Source organism: Lithobates pipiens, unplaced genomic scaffold (assembly GCF_037356315.1).
Source record: "Lithobates pipiens isolate NorthernLeopardFrog02 unplaced genomic scaffold, aLitPip1_a1.2 Scaffold_18, whole genome shotgun sequence".
Taxonomy (NCBI): Eukaryota; Metazoa; Chordata; class Amphibia; order Anura; family Ranidae; genus Lithobates; species Lithobates pipiens.
The window spans coordinates 401,021,347-401,038,286 of NW_027507758.1; the positions used below are offsets into that span (position 1 = coordinate 401,021,347).

Genomic DNA, 16,940 nt, shown 5'->3' on the forward strand with positions numbered 1-16,940 from the left:
CTAGTTCCACCTTACAAGGAAATTGACGCGCGAGTCTATAATTACAGCGTATGACAGCACCAATTTATGCATATTCTAGATAAACGTGTTTTAAAATAAATGCAAATTACATCAACAACTAGTAAAATGTAACTAACCTGCTATCCAATAAAACTAGCAACATAAAATGTTAATCAGTGAACCAAAACTGTACCAAGGCAAATCACTCTATAGAGATGTATTCCAGGATGCATGGGTTTTGTAATGCACCAGTATACAGCGTCTTTAAAAAGTATTAACCATCTTGGAAGTTTTTATAGTGCATTTTCATAGATCTCTAAATCACATTCAATGCACTCTTAATTTTTGATAATTCTGCTAAAAAGAAATAAACATGTCCAAGTAAATGTAAATTTCTGCAACGTTTTTACATATAGAATGTGTACGTATACCCGAAAAAACAAAAATTAATATTTAGCTTTTTTTTGGGGGGGAAAACAGCATTTTTTTTTAAATTATCCTACCAACTACTATATGCCGGTGCACTGTTTTTAGGGTGACAACACTAACTGACCTGTTTACAATACATTAGTGGCGTTGTCACCATTACATGAGCCTTTACACATCAGGATTAAAGCCCGATTCCTGTATTCCTGCCCAGCAAGTGCATGCCCTCTGTTCTGACAGGCAGCCCTAGCCGGGATCGATGAGAAAATGAAGATCTTGCTGACAGCAAGATCCTGTGGAAAAACAATATGGCCGTGTGCATGGAAAATTAGATGTTCTGAACTGCACGAGATGTTCTTTGGGTAGATGGAAGCCATCCACTCTTTTGTCAGCAAGTAGCTTGCTTTTAATGATTATATAATTACCTTTCAAGTTTTCCAAGAATTTTAATTTCCATTACATCACCACTGGTTCCAGAAAAAGCAACGCCCATCCTGCAGCAAGAAAATGCAATTCTAGGTTTTTAATTTTTTGCAGAAAAATAGTTATGAACAGTCAAGTCAGAACATTTTACGAAGATAATTAACCATACAAATATTTCACAAGGCTTCATAGATTCCCAAATTACTATAACATGCAGTTAAGTATTATAGATGTGAATCAAACAATGGTATGTGAGGTGTATCAATTCTTATGGTTTCCTGGCCCAGATAGGTGGTAATACGCACAGTATGGTACATTGATCGCTTCAGCACACCAGTGCTTTTGAGGCCATATTGAAAATAAGAATATACTGCTGGATAGCAGGTACCACGTTAGATATAACGCTGCTATTATTTATTCCCCAGGGCACTACTGTTGTCATATTTAATTCCCAGAGCATCTGAATCGCTTGTGTCTATAAAGGCTTTCTTGGATAAAACAAATACTGTATATCCCCTTCAACATCCTACTATACATTGATCAAAATGCCTGAGCCATGCATTTCTATACTCAAACATTGAACTAAAAAAAGAAATAAGAAAAAAAAATGTGCCTCAAGATTACCCCTAAATGAACCAAGAACTGAAGCCTTTTTGTATCTTGATTAGAATCTTTGTATACCTGAGGTTTATAGGATGTAACCAATTTTACTGTATGTATCTGGGTTTACTTCATTACATTTATTTTATTTGCACGTGACAAAACATTGTAGCATTTTGAACGTACAATTAGTTCTAACTCGATCAATAAACTTCTTCGTAAAATTTCATAGGTAGACTACACACAAAATTGATCAAATCTGCACTGAAAAAATTAAAACCCCTTTAACAGCCATGCTGACCCACATTTTCCACATATGCATTATTCATGTGTGTGAACAGTGTGTGATGGTTCTTTGGATAAACCCTACTGGGGGGGGGGGGGGAATCACACACATCATCTGTTTAAATAGTAAAGCATTGCCATGCTGGTGACAGCAATTAGTCTATTTAAAAAACTGCAGGCGCATCAACTGGCTACTTACCATGTAGCATATTATAATGTCAATGTAATGACAGGGAATGGTAAGCATTTGGAGGGAGAGATTTTAAGAAAACTTTGAGGCCCTGTGTAGAGGATGGTCCTAATATTCAAACGGCACCGTAGGGAATACTTTGAGGACAGGCACATTCAGCACTGTTATTACCTTGCTGAAGCTGGCAGGTTTGTTGAACAAGGTGTTCATATGATCAGTAACCACACTCATTAGTTCCCAAGTGTTAATATAGACTAATGGTAGTGTCAGATCACTACTTCTTTCAGCACAGGACACGGTGCTGAGGAACATTAATCTACAGACTCTGGTATGAAATGCATTACAAAAAGGTTTGTACCCCCATTCTAGGATTTAGTCATATCTGCCACACGTCAGAGCAAAGATGATTCCTTTTTCAGCTTTACAGCCTCCTGTGTCGCCTCCTTGTCCATCAAAGAGGTGATGACTCACTGCCCAATGAGGCAACACCAGGTGGACCGATCAAGCAGAAAATAATGCCATCACCAGCCTGGATGTACAATTTGGCAGGAGTGTGAGAATTACAAGGGGAATTTAAATCACAAAGCCTATTGCAGGTATGAAATTGGCACTGCACACAAAAAAACAAAAAAAAAAAAAAAAGGAAGAAAAAAAAAAACAAAAACAAAAAAAAACCCTCCACATTTGAAAGGTGCAACCAATTTAAAAAATGAAGACAGTCCCCAATTGCTGGGCTAAAGGTAAACCAATGTTATCCTGCATTTATGACAGGACAAAATAACATTTTTGACTTACCAGTAAAATGTCACCTGGTAAGGGACACCGGATCTTTAATCATTACATCTGGGTTATATGCAGTTACCTCCAGGTGGCTGAACAGTGGCAAAAAACAAGGAAGTAGGGACACCATTCTCAAAGTGGAAAGTGACCAACCTTTGGAACGAAGAAGGACTTAGGACTCAAGGCAAACTTATTCTTGTGCAACACCAAGAATGTTTTCTGACAGAATAAGACCCTCAGCACAGAGATGTTAGCAACAAGAGAGGCCACCGCGAGTAAAGTAAAGATGTAGTTCAGGCTGTATGGATTTCACTGCATCACAAGAGCATCCACTGTGAATGTTCGAAGGTCACTGGACCTGGCGACAAACCTATCCAGTTTGTTGCAGAATCTAGACACCAGCAGATCAACATCCAGCCTTCCCTACCTGTGGCAAAGGGCTTCAAACATCTCTGGATGGAGAGCCTATTCTCTCAGTTCTAGATACTGAAAACTGAAAACAGTCTGACAATTTTCCCAGCCTGGGTTTTGGACAGCGGACAGGGCCACAACATACAGTTTTGCCCAAAAAGCGGATAAATTTGATTACGTGCCATGCTTTTTCTAGTCTCTCCTTGATGGTTGATGTAGGCATGTGCTCTGGCATTGTCTAACTGTATCCTTATTTTCGGTAGGTGTTTCGCAAGAGCCCAAGGTTGAAGAGCTGACCAAATCACTCTGAGCTCTAGAATGTTGTTGTGAAGTAGAACTTCTTCAGATGACCAAGCCCTGTGTACGGAGAGAGCATCCAAGCCAGACAGACTGGCATTCATCACAAGTACCTTCCAGGACTTGTGTAGTCCAGCCCTGGGTTGGAAATCCAGCATGCTAAGAAACGTTTGACCTTAGGGCGCAGACACAAACAGTTGAAGGACTGACTGTCTTATCCTGTCAGAATGTCGAGTTGCAGCAGTCTGGCATGAAACTAATTATACAGCGCAGCCTCGGAGGCGCCTATTAGACAAGAGATACTCATTCAAGAATGAGATGAGGGACTCCTACCATGGGAATAGAAAGACAGGGGTTTGCCCCAAAGCAAAAGGAGAGATTATCTGCACCCAGTCATCTGAGATTTTGTACGACTAGAAGGCAGAGAAGACCAACACACTGTGGGACCTGCCATCACTTGGAGGCCTTGGAGCCATTCTTAGCTGGTTTGGAGGGTCATGCCTTCTTACAAATACATCCCAGTCTTCGAATTGGCAGTGGAATACAGAGTGATGAAAGGAGCCTTTTCTAAACCCAGAAGTGGAGGTCCTAATAGTAAAAGGCACAATCCTTAATCTTCTGGGGGAGGAGCATACACTTACCCATTGTGATGTGCTTATTGTACTAATCCAAGAAGGCACCAAACAGGTATTTACCCTCAAAAGGTAACCACATAAGTATCTTCTTGCATGTAAGCTCAGCTGACCAGCATTTAAGCCTCAAATGTCAACTCCTTTTTAGTAACATGTCTGGTTCAAGGGCAAAATCAAAGACTAATATGGATGGGAAAGTTCAAGGGTCACAGATGTGACTCCTGCAATCCATGGCCTTGATAAGGCCAGAAATTACACCCATGAAATCTGACATTGAGGCAGACAATTCCTCTCTGGACAGGAAAGGCAAAGCGTGACAGATGACCTGGCAGTTCTGCTGGACTAAGGCAAGGAATTAGGCTGTGGGCAACAACCAAAGAGAAGGGTAGCAGAGCCCTAAATGGACAAACTACTGTCCCAGTTAAGAGCTTGGCTTAAGTTAGCAAGTCTATCTGACCCCTTTCCCCTGCTCTCAAAATCTACCATGCTTGTGAAAATTGTACCCCGAGGGGTAGACAGTCATGACCTCCACAGGTGTGCCAAGCAAATGTAGGCTGCAGTAAAAGCCAGGTAATGTGGTAAAAAAAACACTATACTAGGTCATATACTGGGTCATTAGTACAAAGCCTAGAGGTTTTACTGGTCCACAACTGTGCCTGGAAAAAGGAAGAGGCAGGACGTGCAGCAGCAGTAACTCAACTGAAAGTGTGGCAGCATAGCATAGTAAGCGCTATCAGGGAAAAGCATGAAAGAGAAGTTTCAGGCCTGTAATAAATAATAAATTGTATCAATTTTAATGGTAACCCAGCTTGTAAACCACGACCGCTGGAAGCGTGGCATCTTCCACACACCCCCAAAGGGGATAAGGAGCAAAAAAAAAAAAAAAAAAAAAAGGGGGGGGGGCACTCTGGACTGAATTTTAAAAGGTACTCCTCCCCTATACTCAAAACTGAAGATCTTGTAGGCAATCTGACTGCACCCTGCATGATGAGAAAATCCCCAGAGGGCCACCAGGGACACAGTTCTGCAGCTGGCAGACAGCCCTGGACCTGTAAATCACCAGTAGCTAATTCTACACATTAAACTACCTGCACCTGCCAAGGGATGCATCTACAACAGGATCCAAAACATTACGTGGGGGGGAGTGGGGATTTTTCTGGGTATGCTCCTCCAAGGCTCTGCTAAAAGATAAAAGAATCAACAAATTTGAAAGCTGCATTAAGTGCCAGAGTGGCTATGGTAGCAGAAATCTTGTCAGTCTTGGATATCAGAGAGAGAAATAGATAATTCCATAGAAAGAAGGTATGCTTCTCTCAGGAGAGAGCAGAGGTCCATAATCGAAGGAGCGTGAAAAAAACTGAGGGTAGTTTGGTGTAGAGGGGTTATATAGGGGGATGTCCCTGCAGACATTTTTTTGCCAGCGTCCAATCACTTGAAGGTAGCTACATACAATCCAGTTGTAATGATTAAAGCACCTGTGTACTGTAAAAAGTCATACTGTGCAACTAAGAAATTCATTTTAAGGTGGATTCCAAAAATTTCTGATCACGATATTGTTGCTTAGACTTAAAACGAATAATAAGCAGGTATTACAGAATTGTCACTATACAAGTTAAATTTCCCCACCTTTTAGAGGCTTCTACAAGTGCCTTTTCATCTGGTGAAGATGCATAGTATTCCATTTGGGTGGATATACCATTGGAGTACCGCAGGCCATCAACAGAGCTTTCTGATTGTTCATGACTTATATGTACAGTGTGGCAAAGGGAGACTGCCTTGAAGAATAGTTCCTCTTCAACACTCTAATAAAAGTTAGAGAAAAAAAAACAACTATTTCTGCAGCTACTGAATACATTTTAATTTTTTTTTAAAAAAAGTTATATATATATATATATATATATATATATATATATATATATATATATATAAAAAAAAAAAAAAAAACAGATAATTAGAAGAAGAAAAAAAAGGAAGACTGGAAAATGTGCTTATTTAATGGTGCTCTGAATTTTTTTTTCCATAACAGAAATTCCTAATCCAATAGTACCCCTCACTACAGTAACAAGGAGGGGTCTCTTTATTAAACAACCCTCTCTGTCCAACAGTCCCGTCATACTGTTTATTACATTACTCTATCTCCTCATATCATCATGATCCTTTTTAGCTCATGTACATGCAAGCCCTTAAATTTTGTCCCTCCCCTCCCAGTTTGAGTGTTCCCCTACAAGGGACTACGAGAGGCTGAAATCAAGCCAAAATGAAGGCGTTTACTGGTCACATTTAGAATGCATTTGTAATAAAAAAAAGTTCCTGGATGCAAGAGAACACTAGACGAAAAGGTTTTAATTTGGGAAAAAAGGCTGAGCTATATGGGTGAGATGCACTGCAATAAGTATGGCTCCCCCATTGGAACACATGGGGCTGTGACCTAAATGCGCAGGAAAACGAGGACCCAATTGTACGTTTTGGTGCAAAAGATTGAAGATCGCTAGAACAGGGAGGAGGTATTTTATCAAGCAGGCTGCACTTGGGGATTAAAGAACGATACTAAAATGTAGAGATGTCCTTTAAGGTATAAAGTTAGCAAAATACACTAGGCTTGACAAATGCTACTTAATAACAAAAGAAAGCATCTCAGTTCGATGTCAAAAGTATAGGAATATATTTCTCATATTGTTGTAACTTCCCTACTAAATACTAACTGCTAACAAACTGTAGGCTTGCAAGAGTATCTATCAGTGAAGTGCAATTTCCAAAACTTAAGGCGGTATTAGATCCCAAAAGCAAACATCATATTGCAGCTTACCAATTCTTAGGATGTGATGGCTGCATTCGTTTTCCTTTTTATGATCCCTTTTTCCTTTATCACATGGTGATCCTGCCAGTAAGTCTGTTTTTCAACAGAACAAACCATCAGGCAGATCTAGCAGTAAAAGGGTTAAACATACCATTTACCACTGACAGAGGTGCTTACAATAATTAGCATTTATTGACGTAAAACCTTTATCCCAAAAAAGGAACAAAACTGTTACTATAGCTTCCTAAAAAGTGTTATCTGGATTTTGGGTTCAAGTTGTTAGTGTGTCTAAATCTGCAAGTGCATCCAACATTATCCTCCCCAAGACTGGCAATACTGCTGTCTAAACGTGTCTGTTGCTCCTTCATCCAGAGTGGGTGCACTGTAATACAGGCGGTGTGTAACTGGCCAGATCATTAGGTGAAAACAGAGGGGGGAAAAAAGTCTAAAATAGAAAACGAATACAGCCACATCTAATTGGTAAATCTGCAATATACTTACATTTTTTAATTTTGGGTTTATTACTGCCTTTTACTATACATATTACAATCTGACTGTAGAATATTTTTGCATGACTGAATAGTTTACATATGTCCTTGTATTACATAGTTTTGGTAAACTGTAAAATGATTGTACAGCCAGTCTGTAATTTGTATGGTGATATTTAGAATTACCCCAACTACTTAAAATGAGGACTACCTAAATTATCCAATTTATTTGTACCCAGTCAGACTGCAATGTGTGTTTGGTGAGCTTTAGACTACTGGACATTCTATCATACATGATAAATAGGAAATATCTTACCAAGCTTGTAGAGGCTCCATCAGGAAAATCCACGGTTACACCTTCTGGCACAAGTTTTCCATTGATCTCTTGGTATTTAATTCCATTTACTGAGCACTCTCTAAATTGCATCTCATTTTCTGTCAAAGTGCCCGTTTTGTCTGTGAACACATATTCTACCTAAAATAAATAAATAAATAAATAAATAAATAAATAAATAGGTTACAACATTTAGACATTGCATAAAACATTTTCAATTTGTAATGAATAGTGGCTGAAATTGTATCCATTTAGTCAACTCTGCCATTCCACCAATCCATCTTGCACACAATAATAACTGTGGCCCTTTCAGGTAGCTCAATTTGTGTTTTTTTAAACAGCAGAACAGTCTTAGAACAGTGCCTAATTCCGTCACACAGAGCCAACATAATAAAAATATAATTTCTCATTTCAAGATAATGGCCAATCATGCAAATCATTCCTTTCTGGTGTACAGCACACAATAAAAAGCTATTTATTCCAAACTACATATAGCCATTTCATGTTTGTTGGTTGTCACCAGTGCAGTACACAAAAACAATAGTTTCTATGGAGTAGGCCAGGGATATGCAATTAGCGAACCTCCAGCTGTTGCAAAACTACAAGTCCCATCATGCCTCTGGGTGTTATGCTTGTGGCTGTCAGTTTTGCTATGCCTCATGGGACTTGTAGTTCTGCAACAGCTGGGAGTCCGTTAATTGCATATCCCTGGAGTAGGCCTTGGGGACATCCCCCTGCTTCAGTCTGCAGAGAAAACTCTGACAGGAGGAGAGGCCAAGTCTTGTGACCAGGCTCTCCTATTCCTAGCTATCACCCCATTGTAGTGAATATTTGCACATTTGTAAGGCAGCCCATACATTATGCACTTCCTTTCGTTCAACCATTGGGGTCCCTTATGCTGTGCCATTGTATTCTGACAGCGGGGAGCCTTCCTTGCCGTCATAATACAATGATCAGTGTTGCTGGCTATAGCCAGCGGCACTGAATGGTCAGGAAACACCTGACAGGCAATTGACTTGGCCATACATGGATTGAAATTCAGCATATACTCCCATCCATATTACATCTTTTTCAGGAAAGCCCTTGCATATTACAGCAGAACAATGCTAAACCAAATACTACATCTATGACAACAGCATGGGTGCTTAACCACTTGGAGGCCAGGCTATTTCTTCTATTACTTTTTTTAATACATGTGAAAATTAGTTTGTTTTTTGCTAGAAAGTTACTTAGAACCCTCAAACATTTTTTTAATCACTTCAGCCCTGGAAGGATTTGCCCCATTAATGACCAGGCCATTTTTTGCAAAACGGCACTGCCTTGATTTAACTGACAATTGCGTGGTCGTGTGACGCTGTTCCTAAAAACAGATGTTCTTTTTCATCCACAGAGAGCTTTCTTTTGGTGGTATTTGATCACCTCTGTGGTTTTTATTTTTTGCGCTATAAACAAAACAAGACCATCAATTTAAAAAGAAAAAAAAAAAAAGTTTTTTCTAACTTTCTGCTATAAATACATATCTAAAAAAACAAAATTTTTTTAATCAGTTTAGGCCGATATATATTCTTCTACATATTTTTGGTAGAAGAAAAAAAAAAAAAAGAGGGGTATATTAATTGGTTTGCGCAAAAGTTATAGCGTCTCCAAACGATGAGATAAATGTCCCTAAATCTATTTTTTATGGTTTTTACGGGTAATGCCGGTGATCTGCGATTTTTAGCGGGTCTGCGACATTGCAACAGACAAATCTGACCCCAAATGACACTTTCTGGGGACCAGTCACATTACATTGATCAGTGTATAAATGACACTGGCAGAGAAGGGGTTAAACACTAGGGGGCAATCAAGGAGTTACACGTGTTCCCTGGGTGTTCTAACTGTAGGAGGGATGGGCTCACTGGGACATGACAGAGATCACTGGGAACAGAAGAAGATCTGACATGTCATTAGGCAGAACAGGGAATCGCCTCGTTTACATAGGCAGTGCCCCTTTCTGCCTCTGTACACAGCAATCACGGGTTGCCAAAAGAGTTCGTGGGATCTGCGGGCACACTCCCGTGGTGCACGTCTGCTATCCTCCTTTCACAGACCAACGTACAGGTACGCCGGTTTGCGCAGGAAAGCCGACCTGCCACAGTAAATGTACATGAGCTGGTTGGCAAGTAGTTAAAGCAGAGGCTCTAGAGAATAAATTGGTGGGTTTTGCAATTTTTTATGTCACACTGTGTTTGTGCAGCAGTTTTCCAAATGCAATTTTTGGGAGTAAAAATACACTTTTTAAAATTTTAATGTAAAAAAAAAAAAAAAAAAAAACCCAATACGATAACCTATTTTTTGTGTAAAATACAAGAAATGTACACATCCTTGTGACAGGTACTCTTTATGGAGGGATCTGGAGTCAATAGGACCCCAAAACCCTTTGCACTTAAAAGCATTCAAAACACCAAGATCAGCATTTTTGAATAGTTTTTTTTTTTTAAATGGAGCAGTTGACATGTAGGTAAACCGGAAGTGATGATGTGTCAGGCGTGGAAGGCACCGGGAGGGGGGGGGGGGGGGGGGGGATGGGGTGGTGTGGGAAACATCCATTCCTGCTTCTTGTAATAGCAATCGAGTGCCTAGTTAGCCACTCCAATTGCTATTACAAAAGAGCCGACAGTAGGCTCTAAAAACCACCTGAAGTCAAATGACGTACCAGGTATGTGATTTGGTGGCAAATGGTTAACTGGCCTGCCTGCAGTCCAGACCATTCACCAACTAAAATATTTGGTGCATCTTGAAACAAAATATGTGACAAAGACGACCCAGGACTGTTGAGCAGTTAGAATCCTATATCAGACAAGAATGGGACAACAACATTCATTTTGTGAAACATGCTGCTGCCACCAATTAAAAAATTACCTTTCCTAAAATGGTACATTTTCTCTATTTAACCGCTTCCGGACCAGCTGCCGCAGTTGTATTGTGGCAGGTTGGCTCCCCTGAGCGAAACCACATAGCTATACGTCTGCTCACGGGATACGGATAGCAAGAGCACGCCTGCTGCACAGCGGGGGTGCCAATGCTCGTGGCCAACTGTTGCGATGACCGCCGGCCACAAGCGATCGTGACCAGGAGACACAGAACAGGGAAGAGGGTGTGTAAAGACACACTTCCCTGTTCTGACAGGAGTGACACACCATGTGTTCCTATTAGCTAGGAACCACAATCTGTCACTTGCTCTAATTAGTCCTCTCCCCCTTCAGTTAGAATCACCTCCCAGGGAACACAGTTAACTCCTTCACCGCCCCCTAGTGTTGAACCCTTCATTGCCAGTGACATTTTTACAGTAATCAATGCATGTTTTAATCGCACCGATTGCTGTATTAATGGCAATGGTTCCAAAAATGTGTCAAAATTGTCCGCCATAATGTGTCCGCCATAATGTTGAAGTCACGATAAAAAAAAATAATAATAATCGCAGATCACCACCATTAGTAGTAAAAAAAACTAAATAAAAATGCTATAACTCTATCCCCTATTTTGTAGACGCTATAAAAAAAAAATTTATATATATATATATATATATATATATATATATATATATATATATATATATATATATATATATATATATATATATAGCTATTTATTATAGCAAAAAGTACAAAATATTGTGTTTTTTTTTTTCTTTTCAAAGTTGTCGCTTTTTTTGTTTATAGCGCAAAAAAATAAAAACCGCAGGAGGTGATCAAATACCACCAAAAGAAAGCTATTTGTGGGAAAAAAAAAAAAAAAGGATGTCAATTATATTTTAGTACAATGTCGCATGACTGCGCAATTGTCAGTTAATGCAGTGCTGAATCGCAAAAAACACTCTGGTCAGGAAGGGGGTAAATTCTTCAGGAGCTGAAGTGGTTAAGACTGGGTTCACACCTATGCGAATTTGATGCGAGTTTGCCCGCTGCGGCTCCAGTGCAAAATTTGCACAGGTGTTCTGTGCCTCTTTTGGTCCGTTTCAGGTCTGAATTCAGCCCAAAATTCAGGCTGAAATCGGACCTGAAACGGTGACTGGGCACACACCAGATCCCTGATGTGAGCCATATGCGCCAATAGTGTGAACCCAGCCTAAACATTTTATATGTTTTCTATTGTGAATAAAATAGGAGTTTGAGATTTGCAAAGCATTACATTCTTATTGATTTTACACAACGTCCCAACTTTTTTAGAATTTGGGTACCATTCTACATCCGTATCCTGTGGAAATACTTCATAAAGACAGAAAATCTCTCTTCTAGGACAGACTGGTCAGACTAAGGCCCCTTTCACACAGACACCCGATTTCGTCCGCCTCCGCTATTGTCCGATTCTGCAGACGGAGGAAAATCCTATTTTTCTATCCGTCTGCAGAGCGGATCGGATGAACACGGACAGACGGCCCGTGCACATCCGATCCCCATAGAGGAGAGCGGAGAGCTGACAGGGCGGTCCCCGCACAGTGTGTGCGGAGACCGCCCTGTCCGCAGCCAGCTCAGCGGGGACAACGGAGCGATCACCGCTGAGCGAGCGGATCATCACGGGACAGATCATTACTGATCCGTACCATGTGAAAGGGGCCTAAGGTGTGAAAATATGATGGAAAAAAGGAAGGAAACTCAAACTACACAAAACATCGATTATTACAACCTGAATCCCTGTCTAAGTAACATCAAGAAAAAATACCACAGTATGAACAGAGTATTCCTCCACGAAGACCAATATTAATACAAATAATTCATTCTGACAGCACTTGAAGGCTAGACAGTGTCAGGCTTGGGATACAAAATAAAAATAAATAAAAAGGGATTAGAAGCTGCTTCACAGAAAGGCCAGTTGATTCATGGACTGACCCAGTGACAGCAACAAATCAATGCAACGATGAGCTATATATATGCTATAGCAAAACAGAGCTATCAGAAAAATATGTAGCATTGGGGCCAGACACGCTACTAAAAATGCATATTGTAACAAAGTGATGGTTCAGCAAGCATGGGCTGAAATTATTTGACATAAACGTAACAGTTAAATATTTCTCCACGGAAGGAAAGCAAGCATTGTTGGATCTTCCTCAAAGACAGCACAAACATGTTGCTTTCACTGGGCCACACGATTCATTTTTTTTGTTTAACCAGTGGGTAAAAATAAAAAAATATTCAATGTGGATGGAGGAAACCTTCCAGCTGTGGTATTGTGTTCTGACAGTGGGAAAACGTCCCCACAGTCAAAAACACAATTAGTGTAATCGGCTATAGGCGACATAAGTGAGCGATCTGCAAAAACCATACAGGCTGGTTGCACAATCAGCCTGTTCATACACGGATTGAAATTCAGCCAGTCCCTACTGGATCTGTTCCAATCCATATGGCCAGCTTAAGACCGTCAAAGTTTAGTGTAACAATTATATATATTAATGTATACTTCTAGGAAATGTCTGTCTCTACATTGCATATGGTTTTTCATTTACAAACTGTCACATTACCTGTCCCAGCTCTTCATTCAGGTCAGACGTGTTCACTTGAGCTCTCTGATTACTTTCTTCATGGTAAAGATCAAGGTCCCAACCAATGAAAAAAGAACCAAGGAATTTCTGCATCTCCACCGTAACATACAGTGAAATGGGGATGATAAAATTGTAAAGAACCAGGAATGCCAGGAAATCAGAAATAAATTTTAATATCTGGTGAAAAAAGGAAATCTGTATTAGTGAAATATAGCAAAATAAACACACAATTACAGAAACATTTTTACAGATACCAAAAGCAAACTAGATAAAAAAAAAAAATTTAAATGGACCATCTTCACAAGAGGTAAGGACATTGAAATGAAAGATATTCATATTTTTAGGTATACACTAGCAGAGATGAATTTTTAGCCACGGTCTATAAAATGGTTTTCCCACTAAAGTCATCCATACATGGATCGAAATTTGGCCAGCTCAGATGGGATTGGACGAATTTAGATCCAAGTATGGCAGGCTGGTTGTACAGAATTAAATTGGTGAATTGACTTCTGTATAACCACGCTGTTGGAATTTTTTTCTGATCCATTAGTGCCACCGGCTATAGTTGGCAGTACTGATCAGTGTATTCTGATGGCTGGGAACTCTGTCATCAGAATATAACTCAGGGGGAAGCATTCTCCCATCCATATCAAATGTTTAGATGGGGGGGGGGGGGGGGGGGGGGTACAGACACATATGGGCTGCCTTAAAAAAAATATTTTCCTATATTTCATTGTATTTTAAGAATCTTTAAAAGATACTGTACGGTGGGGGGGGGGGGGGGGGGGTGAGGTCCTGGACAGCGGAGACTCTCGTTCAACATTGCTGGATTGAAATGGGGTTGTTTTTGCTTTTTATACTTTATAAATGCAACTAGAACCTGGATTGGACTTGGTATCAACCTCATCCCCTACACAAGAGTGCTCAGACTGGCTGAGGAATTTGCAGGAATGGGAGACAAGTACAGGTGCTGCACTGCAAATGTGCTGTCAATGAATATGCGGGTATAGAATAAAAGAGCAGAATGAGCAGAGAGATGCTCTTTAAAACCATTAGTGGCTGCTCTTCCACTGTTCATCCAGCAGGCTGGATAGAGGATATGACCATTGCATCTACAGTAAACTGTAATAGAGTAAGTGGTGTCATTCTTCTGTCTGTGATGCGACAGTGGTGTATACCTTTTAAAACTATAATGAACAAACATACAAGTGATTTGTCCTGTAACACAGCTCCAATATATATCTAATTTGTGTTTCATTTTAATGGGATGACTCTGTAAGCTTTATTGATGTGTTCCATAATAATTTGTGTTCTGAAAAACAGGCTGCATTCAGTTTAATTTGTACATTGTTAAGGAAATGCTTCTAGGGTAGGCTATAGTGCATTATGCTTTTATTTCTTACAATAATGTTAATGCACTAGGTGGCTAGATTAAGATAGCTATAGACACATTGTGCAAATTTGCAGGCATTGTAGGTCGGTGTTATACACAGTGTAAAAATGCGGTCAGATAAGAAACTATTCTCCACTCTGTTTACATAGTTATGGTAATAACACACATGCATACAAAGTGCTTGCGTGTTTCTCACCAGTAAGTGTGTGCTGGCAGTGTTAAAGAAGTACTGAAACCCAAATATGATGCGACGAAAGTGTGATGCACACAGTAATCAGGTAGCAAAAAATAACAGATTTTTAAATGCTATCAAAACACAGAACAGAAAAAGCCTGCCATCACCCAAATATGTAATAACGCTATGACATTATTATGCCAGTATAGTCAGATTTCATGTTCTCCATAAAGAACTGAAAAATACTTTCGGGATTATACACCAAACTAAAACACACCCATCAATGATCACCCTAACACTTGATGTGCACAAAGACAGTACTATCAGTTGAGCTGGTGATCTCAGGATTTGGAGAAAAAAAAAAAATACTGAATAGCTGTGCAGTCCAGATTTGTAGTCTCTACTTATTCATGTTTTCTACTCCGAACAAAATACAAGAAAAAGAATACAAGGTCCAACTGTAAATATATATTTGTCCAAGCAACTCAAATAGAAGGCAGCTGCAATACCTGAGCACAGTGTGAATGACCCATAATAGCACAGCGCACACCAAATAGCAACAAAGGTCAAACTAGGCTGGCTCATGACTGCACTTCACTGACAAGACTCTGCTATTAATTCTTCTGACCACACACAATCATACATCCGAGTAAAGATGATTAGGGCTAATTATTTTGTGGGCACCTACAGAGAGTTAAGAATAAGGTAGCCTAAACATGCAGCACTACATTTGTTTTTGTTTTTTCTCTCCAAGTAAAGCCATAACATTTTCACAGAGCAGATACAAGAAAAGCACCCCACTGTTCTCTATTTGTACATGAAGTGGTATGCAATTTTGCTAGATGCCAGATATATTTAGCAATCATTTACACAAGAAATGATGACATTTGTACAAACCTTACTGCTATTCCTGTCGTGTTCAGTTTTTCGGTTGTACCATGGCTCATCCCATTTCTCTTCAGCTTGCCAGGCGTACTTCAAGATTGTGCTTAGAATAGCCTCAAACAGCAGGATGATCAAATATACCAGCAAGAAAGTGTTCATGGACCTAAACATTGATCAACAGATAAGAATACTGGAAGAAACTGTATTCGCAAATAAAAGGGTTCTTTTGGAACAAACCCCACTAATTAGGCAATAAAAGCTTTACCAATCTTTTCTACAACCCCAATTCCCAAAAAGTTGGGGCACTTAGTAAAATCTACATGAAAACAGAATGCAATTATTTGCAAATCTCATAAACCCGTATTTTATTCACAATAGAAAATAGAAAACATATTGAATGTTTAAATCGAGAAACTATACCATTTTAAGAAAAAAATAAAGCAATTTGAAAAATGGCAGCAACAAAAGTCTCGAAACAGTTGGGACTGGGTCATCATTACCACGATGTAGCATCCCCTCTTCTTTAAAAACACCACTGTGTAAACGTCTGGGAACTAAGGAGACCAGTTGCTGCTGTTTTGAGAGAGTAACATCTCATTCCTAATATAGGATTTTAAGTGCTCAACACTTGTGGGTCATCTTTGTCATAATTTTCCTTTTAAGATGTGCCAAATATTTTCAATTGGTGAAAAATCTGGACTGTAGGCAGACCTATTAACCACCCAGACTTCTACTACAAAGCCATGCTATTGACATAGATGCAGTATGCGGTTTAGCATTGCTCTGCTGAAATTTTCAAGGCCTTCCCTGAAAAAGACATTCCCTGAAAAAGCTGGGAACATATCCTGCTCTAAAACCTGGATATATCTTTCATCATTGATGGTGCCTTTGCAGATGTGCAAGCTGCCAATTTCATACCCTTTAAACCGCATATCAGAGAAGCAGGCTTTTGAATTGAGCGCTGATGAGCCAGATGGTTCCTTGCCTCTTTAGTCTGGAGGACATAGTGCCCATGGTTGCCAAAAAATTAAAAATTTAGATTCATCTGACCAAAGGACAGTTTTCCCACTTTGCAACAGACCATTTTAAATGAGCTTTGACCCAGATATGTTCAGATATGGCTTCTTGTTTGCATGATAGAGCTTTGCCTTGCATTTTTGGATGGCGCAGCAAACTGTTTAACAGACAATGATTTTTGGAAGCCCATGCAGTGAAGTCCATGACAGACATGCCTGTTTTTAATGCAGTTCTGTCTGAGGGCCTGAAGATCACAGGCATCGGATATTGGGTTTCAGCCTTGTCCAGG

At 39.7% G+C, this 16,940-nt stretch overlaps 1 protein-coding gene across 8 annotated transcripts in view; it reads right to left on the minus strand.

Annotated features, from left to right (window-relative positions):
* Positions 1 to 16,940, minus strand: part of ATP11B (ATPase phospholipid transporting 11B (putative)) — a 219,162-nt gene that overhangs the window by 116,114 nt on the left and 86,108 nt on the right. For all 8 annotated transcript variants that reach the window (XM_077487902.1, XM_077487898.1, XM_077487901.1 and 5 more), the window contains exons 11-15: positions 15,647 to 15,797; positions 13,161 to 13,358; positions 7,646 to 7,804; positions 5,671 to 5,846; positions 852 to 920 (exon numbers count right to left, since the gene is read on the minus strand). In XM_077487902.1, the coding sequence (XP_077344028.1) occupies positions 852 to 920; positions 5,671 to 5,846; positions 7,646 to 7,804; positions 13,161 to 13,358; positions 15,647 to 15,797 (753 nt within the window). The remainder of the gene's footprint in view (positions 1 to 851; positions 921 to 5,670; positions 5,847 to 7,645; positions 7,805 to 13,160; positions 13,359 to 15,646; positions 15,798 to 16,940) is intronic.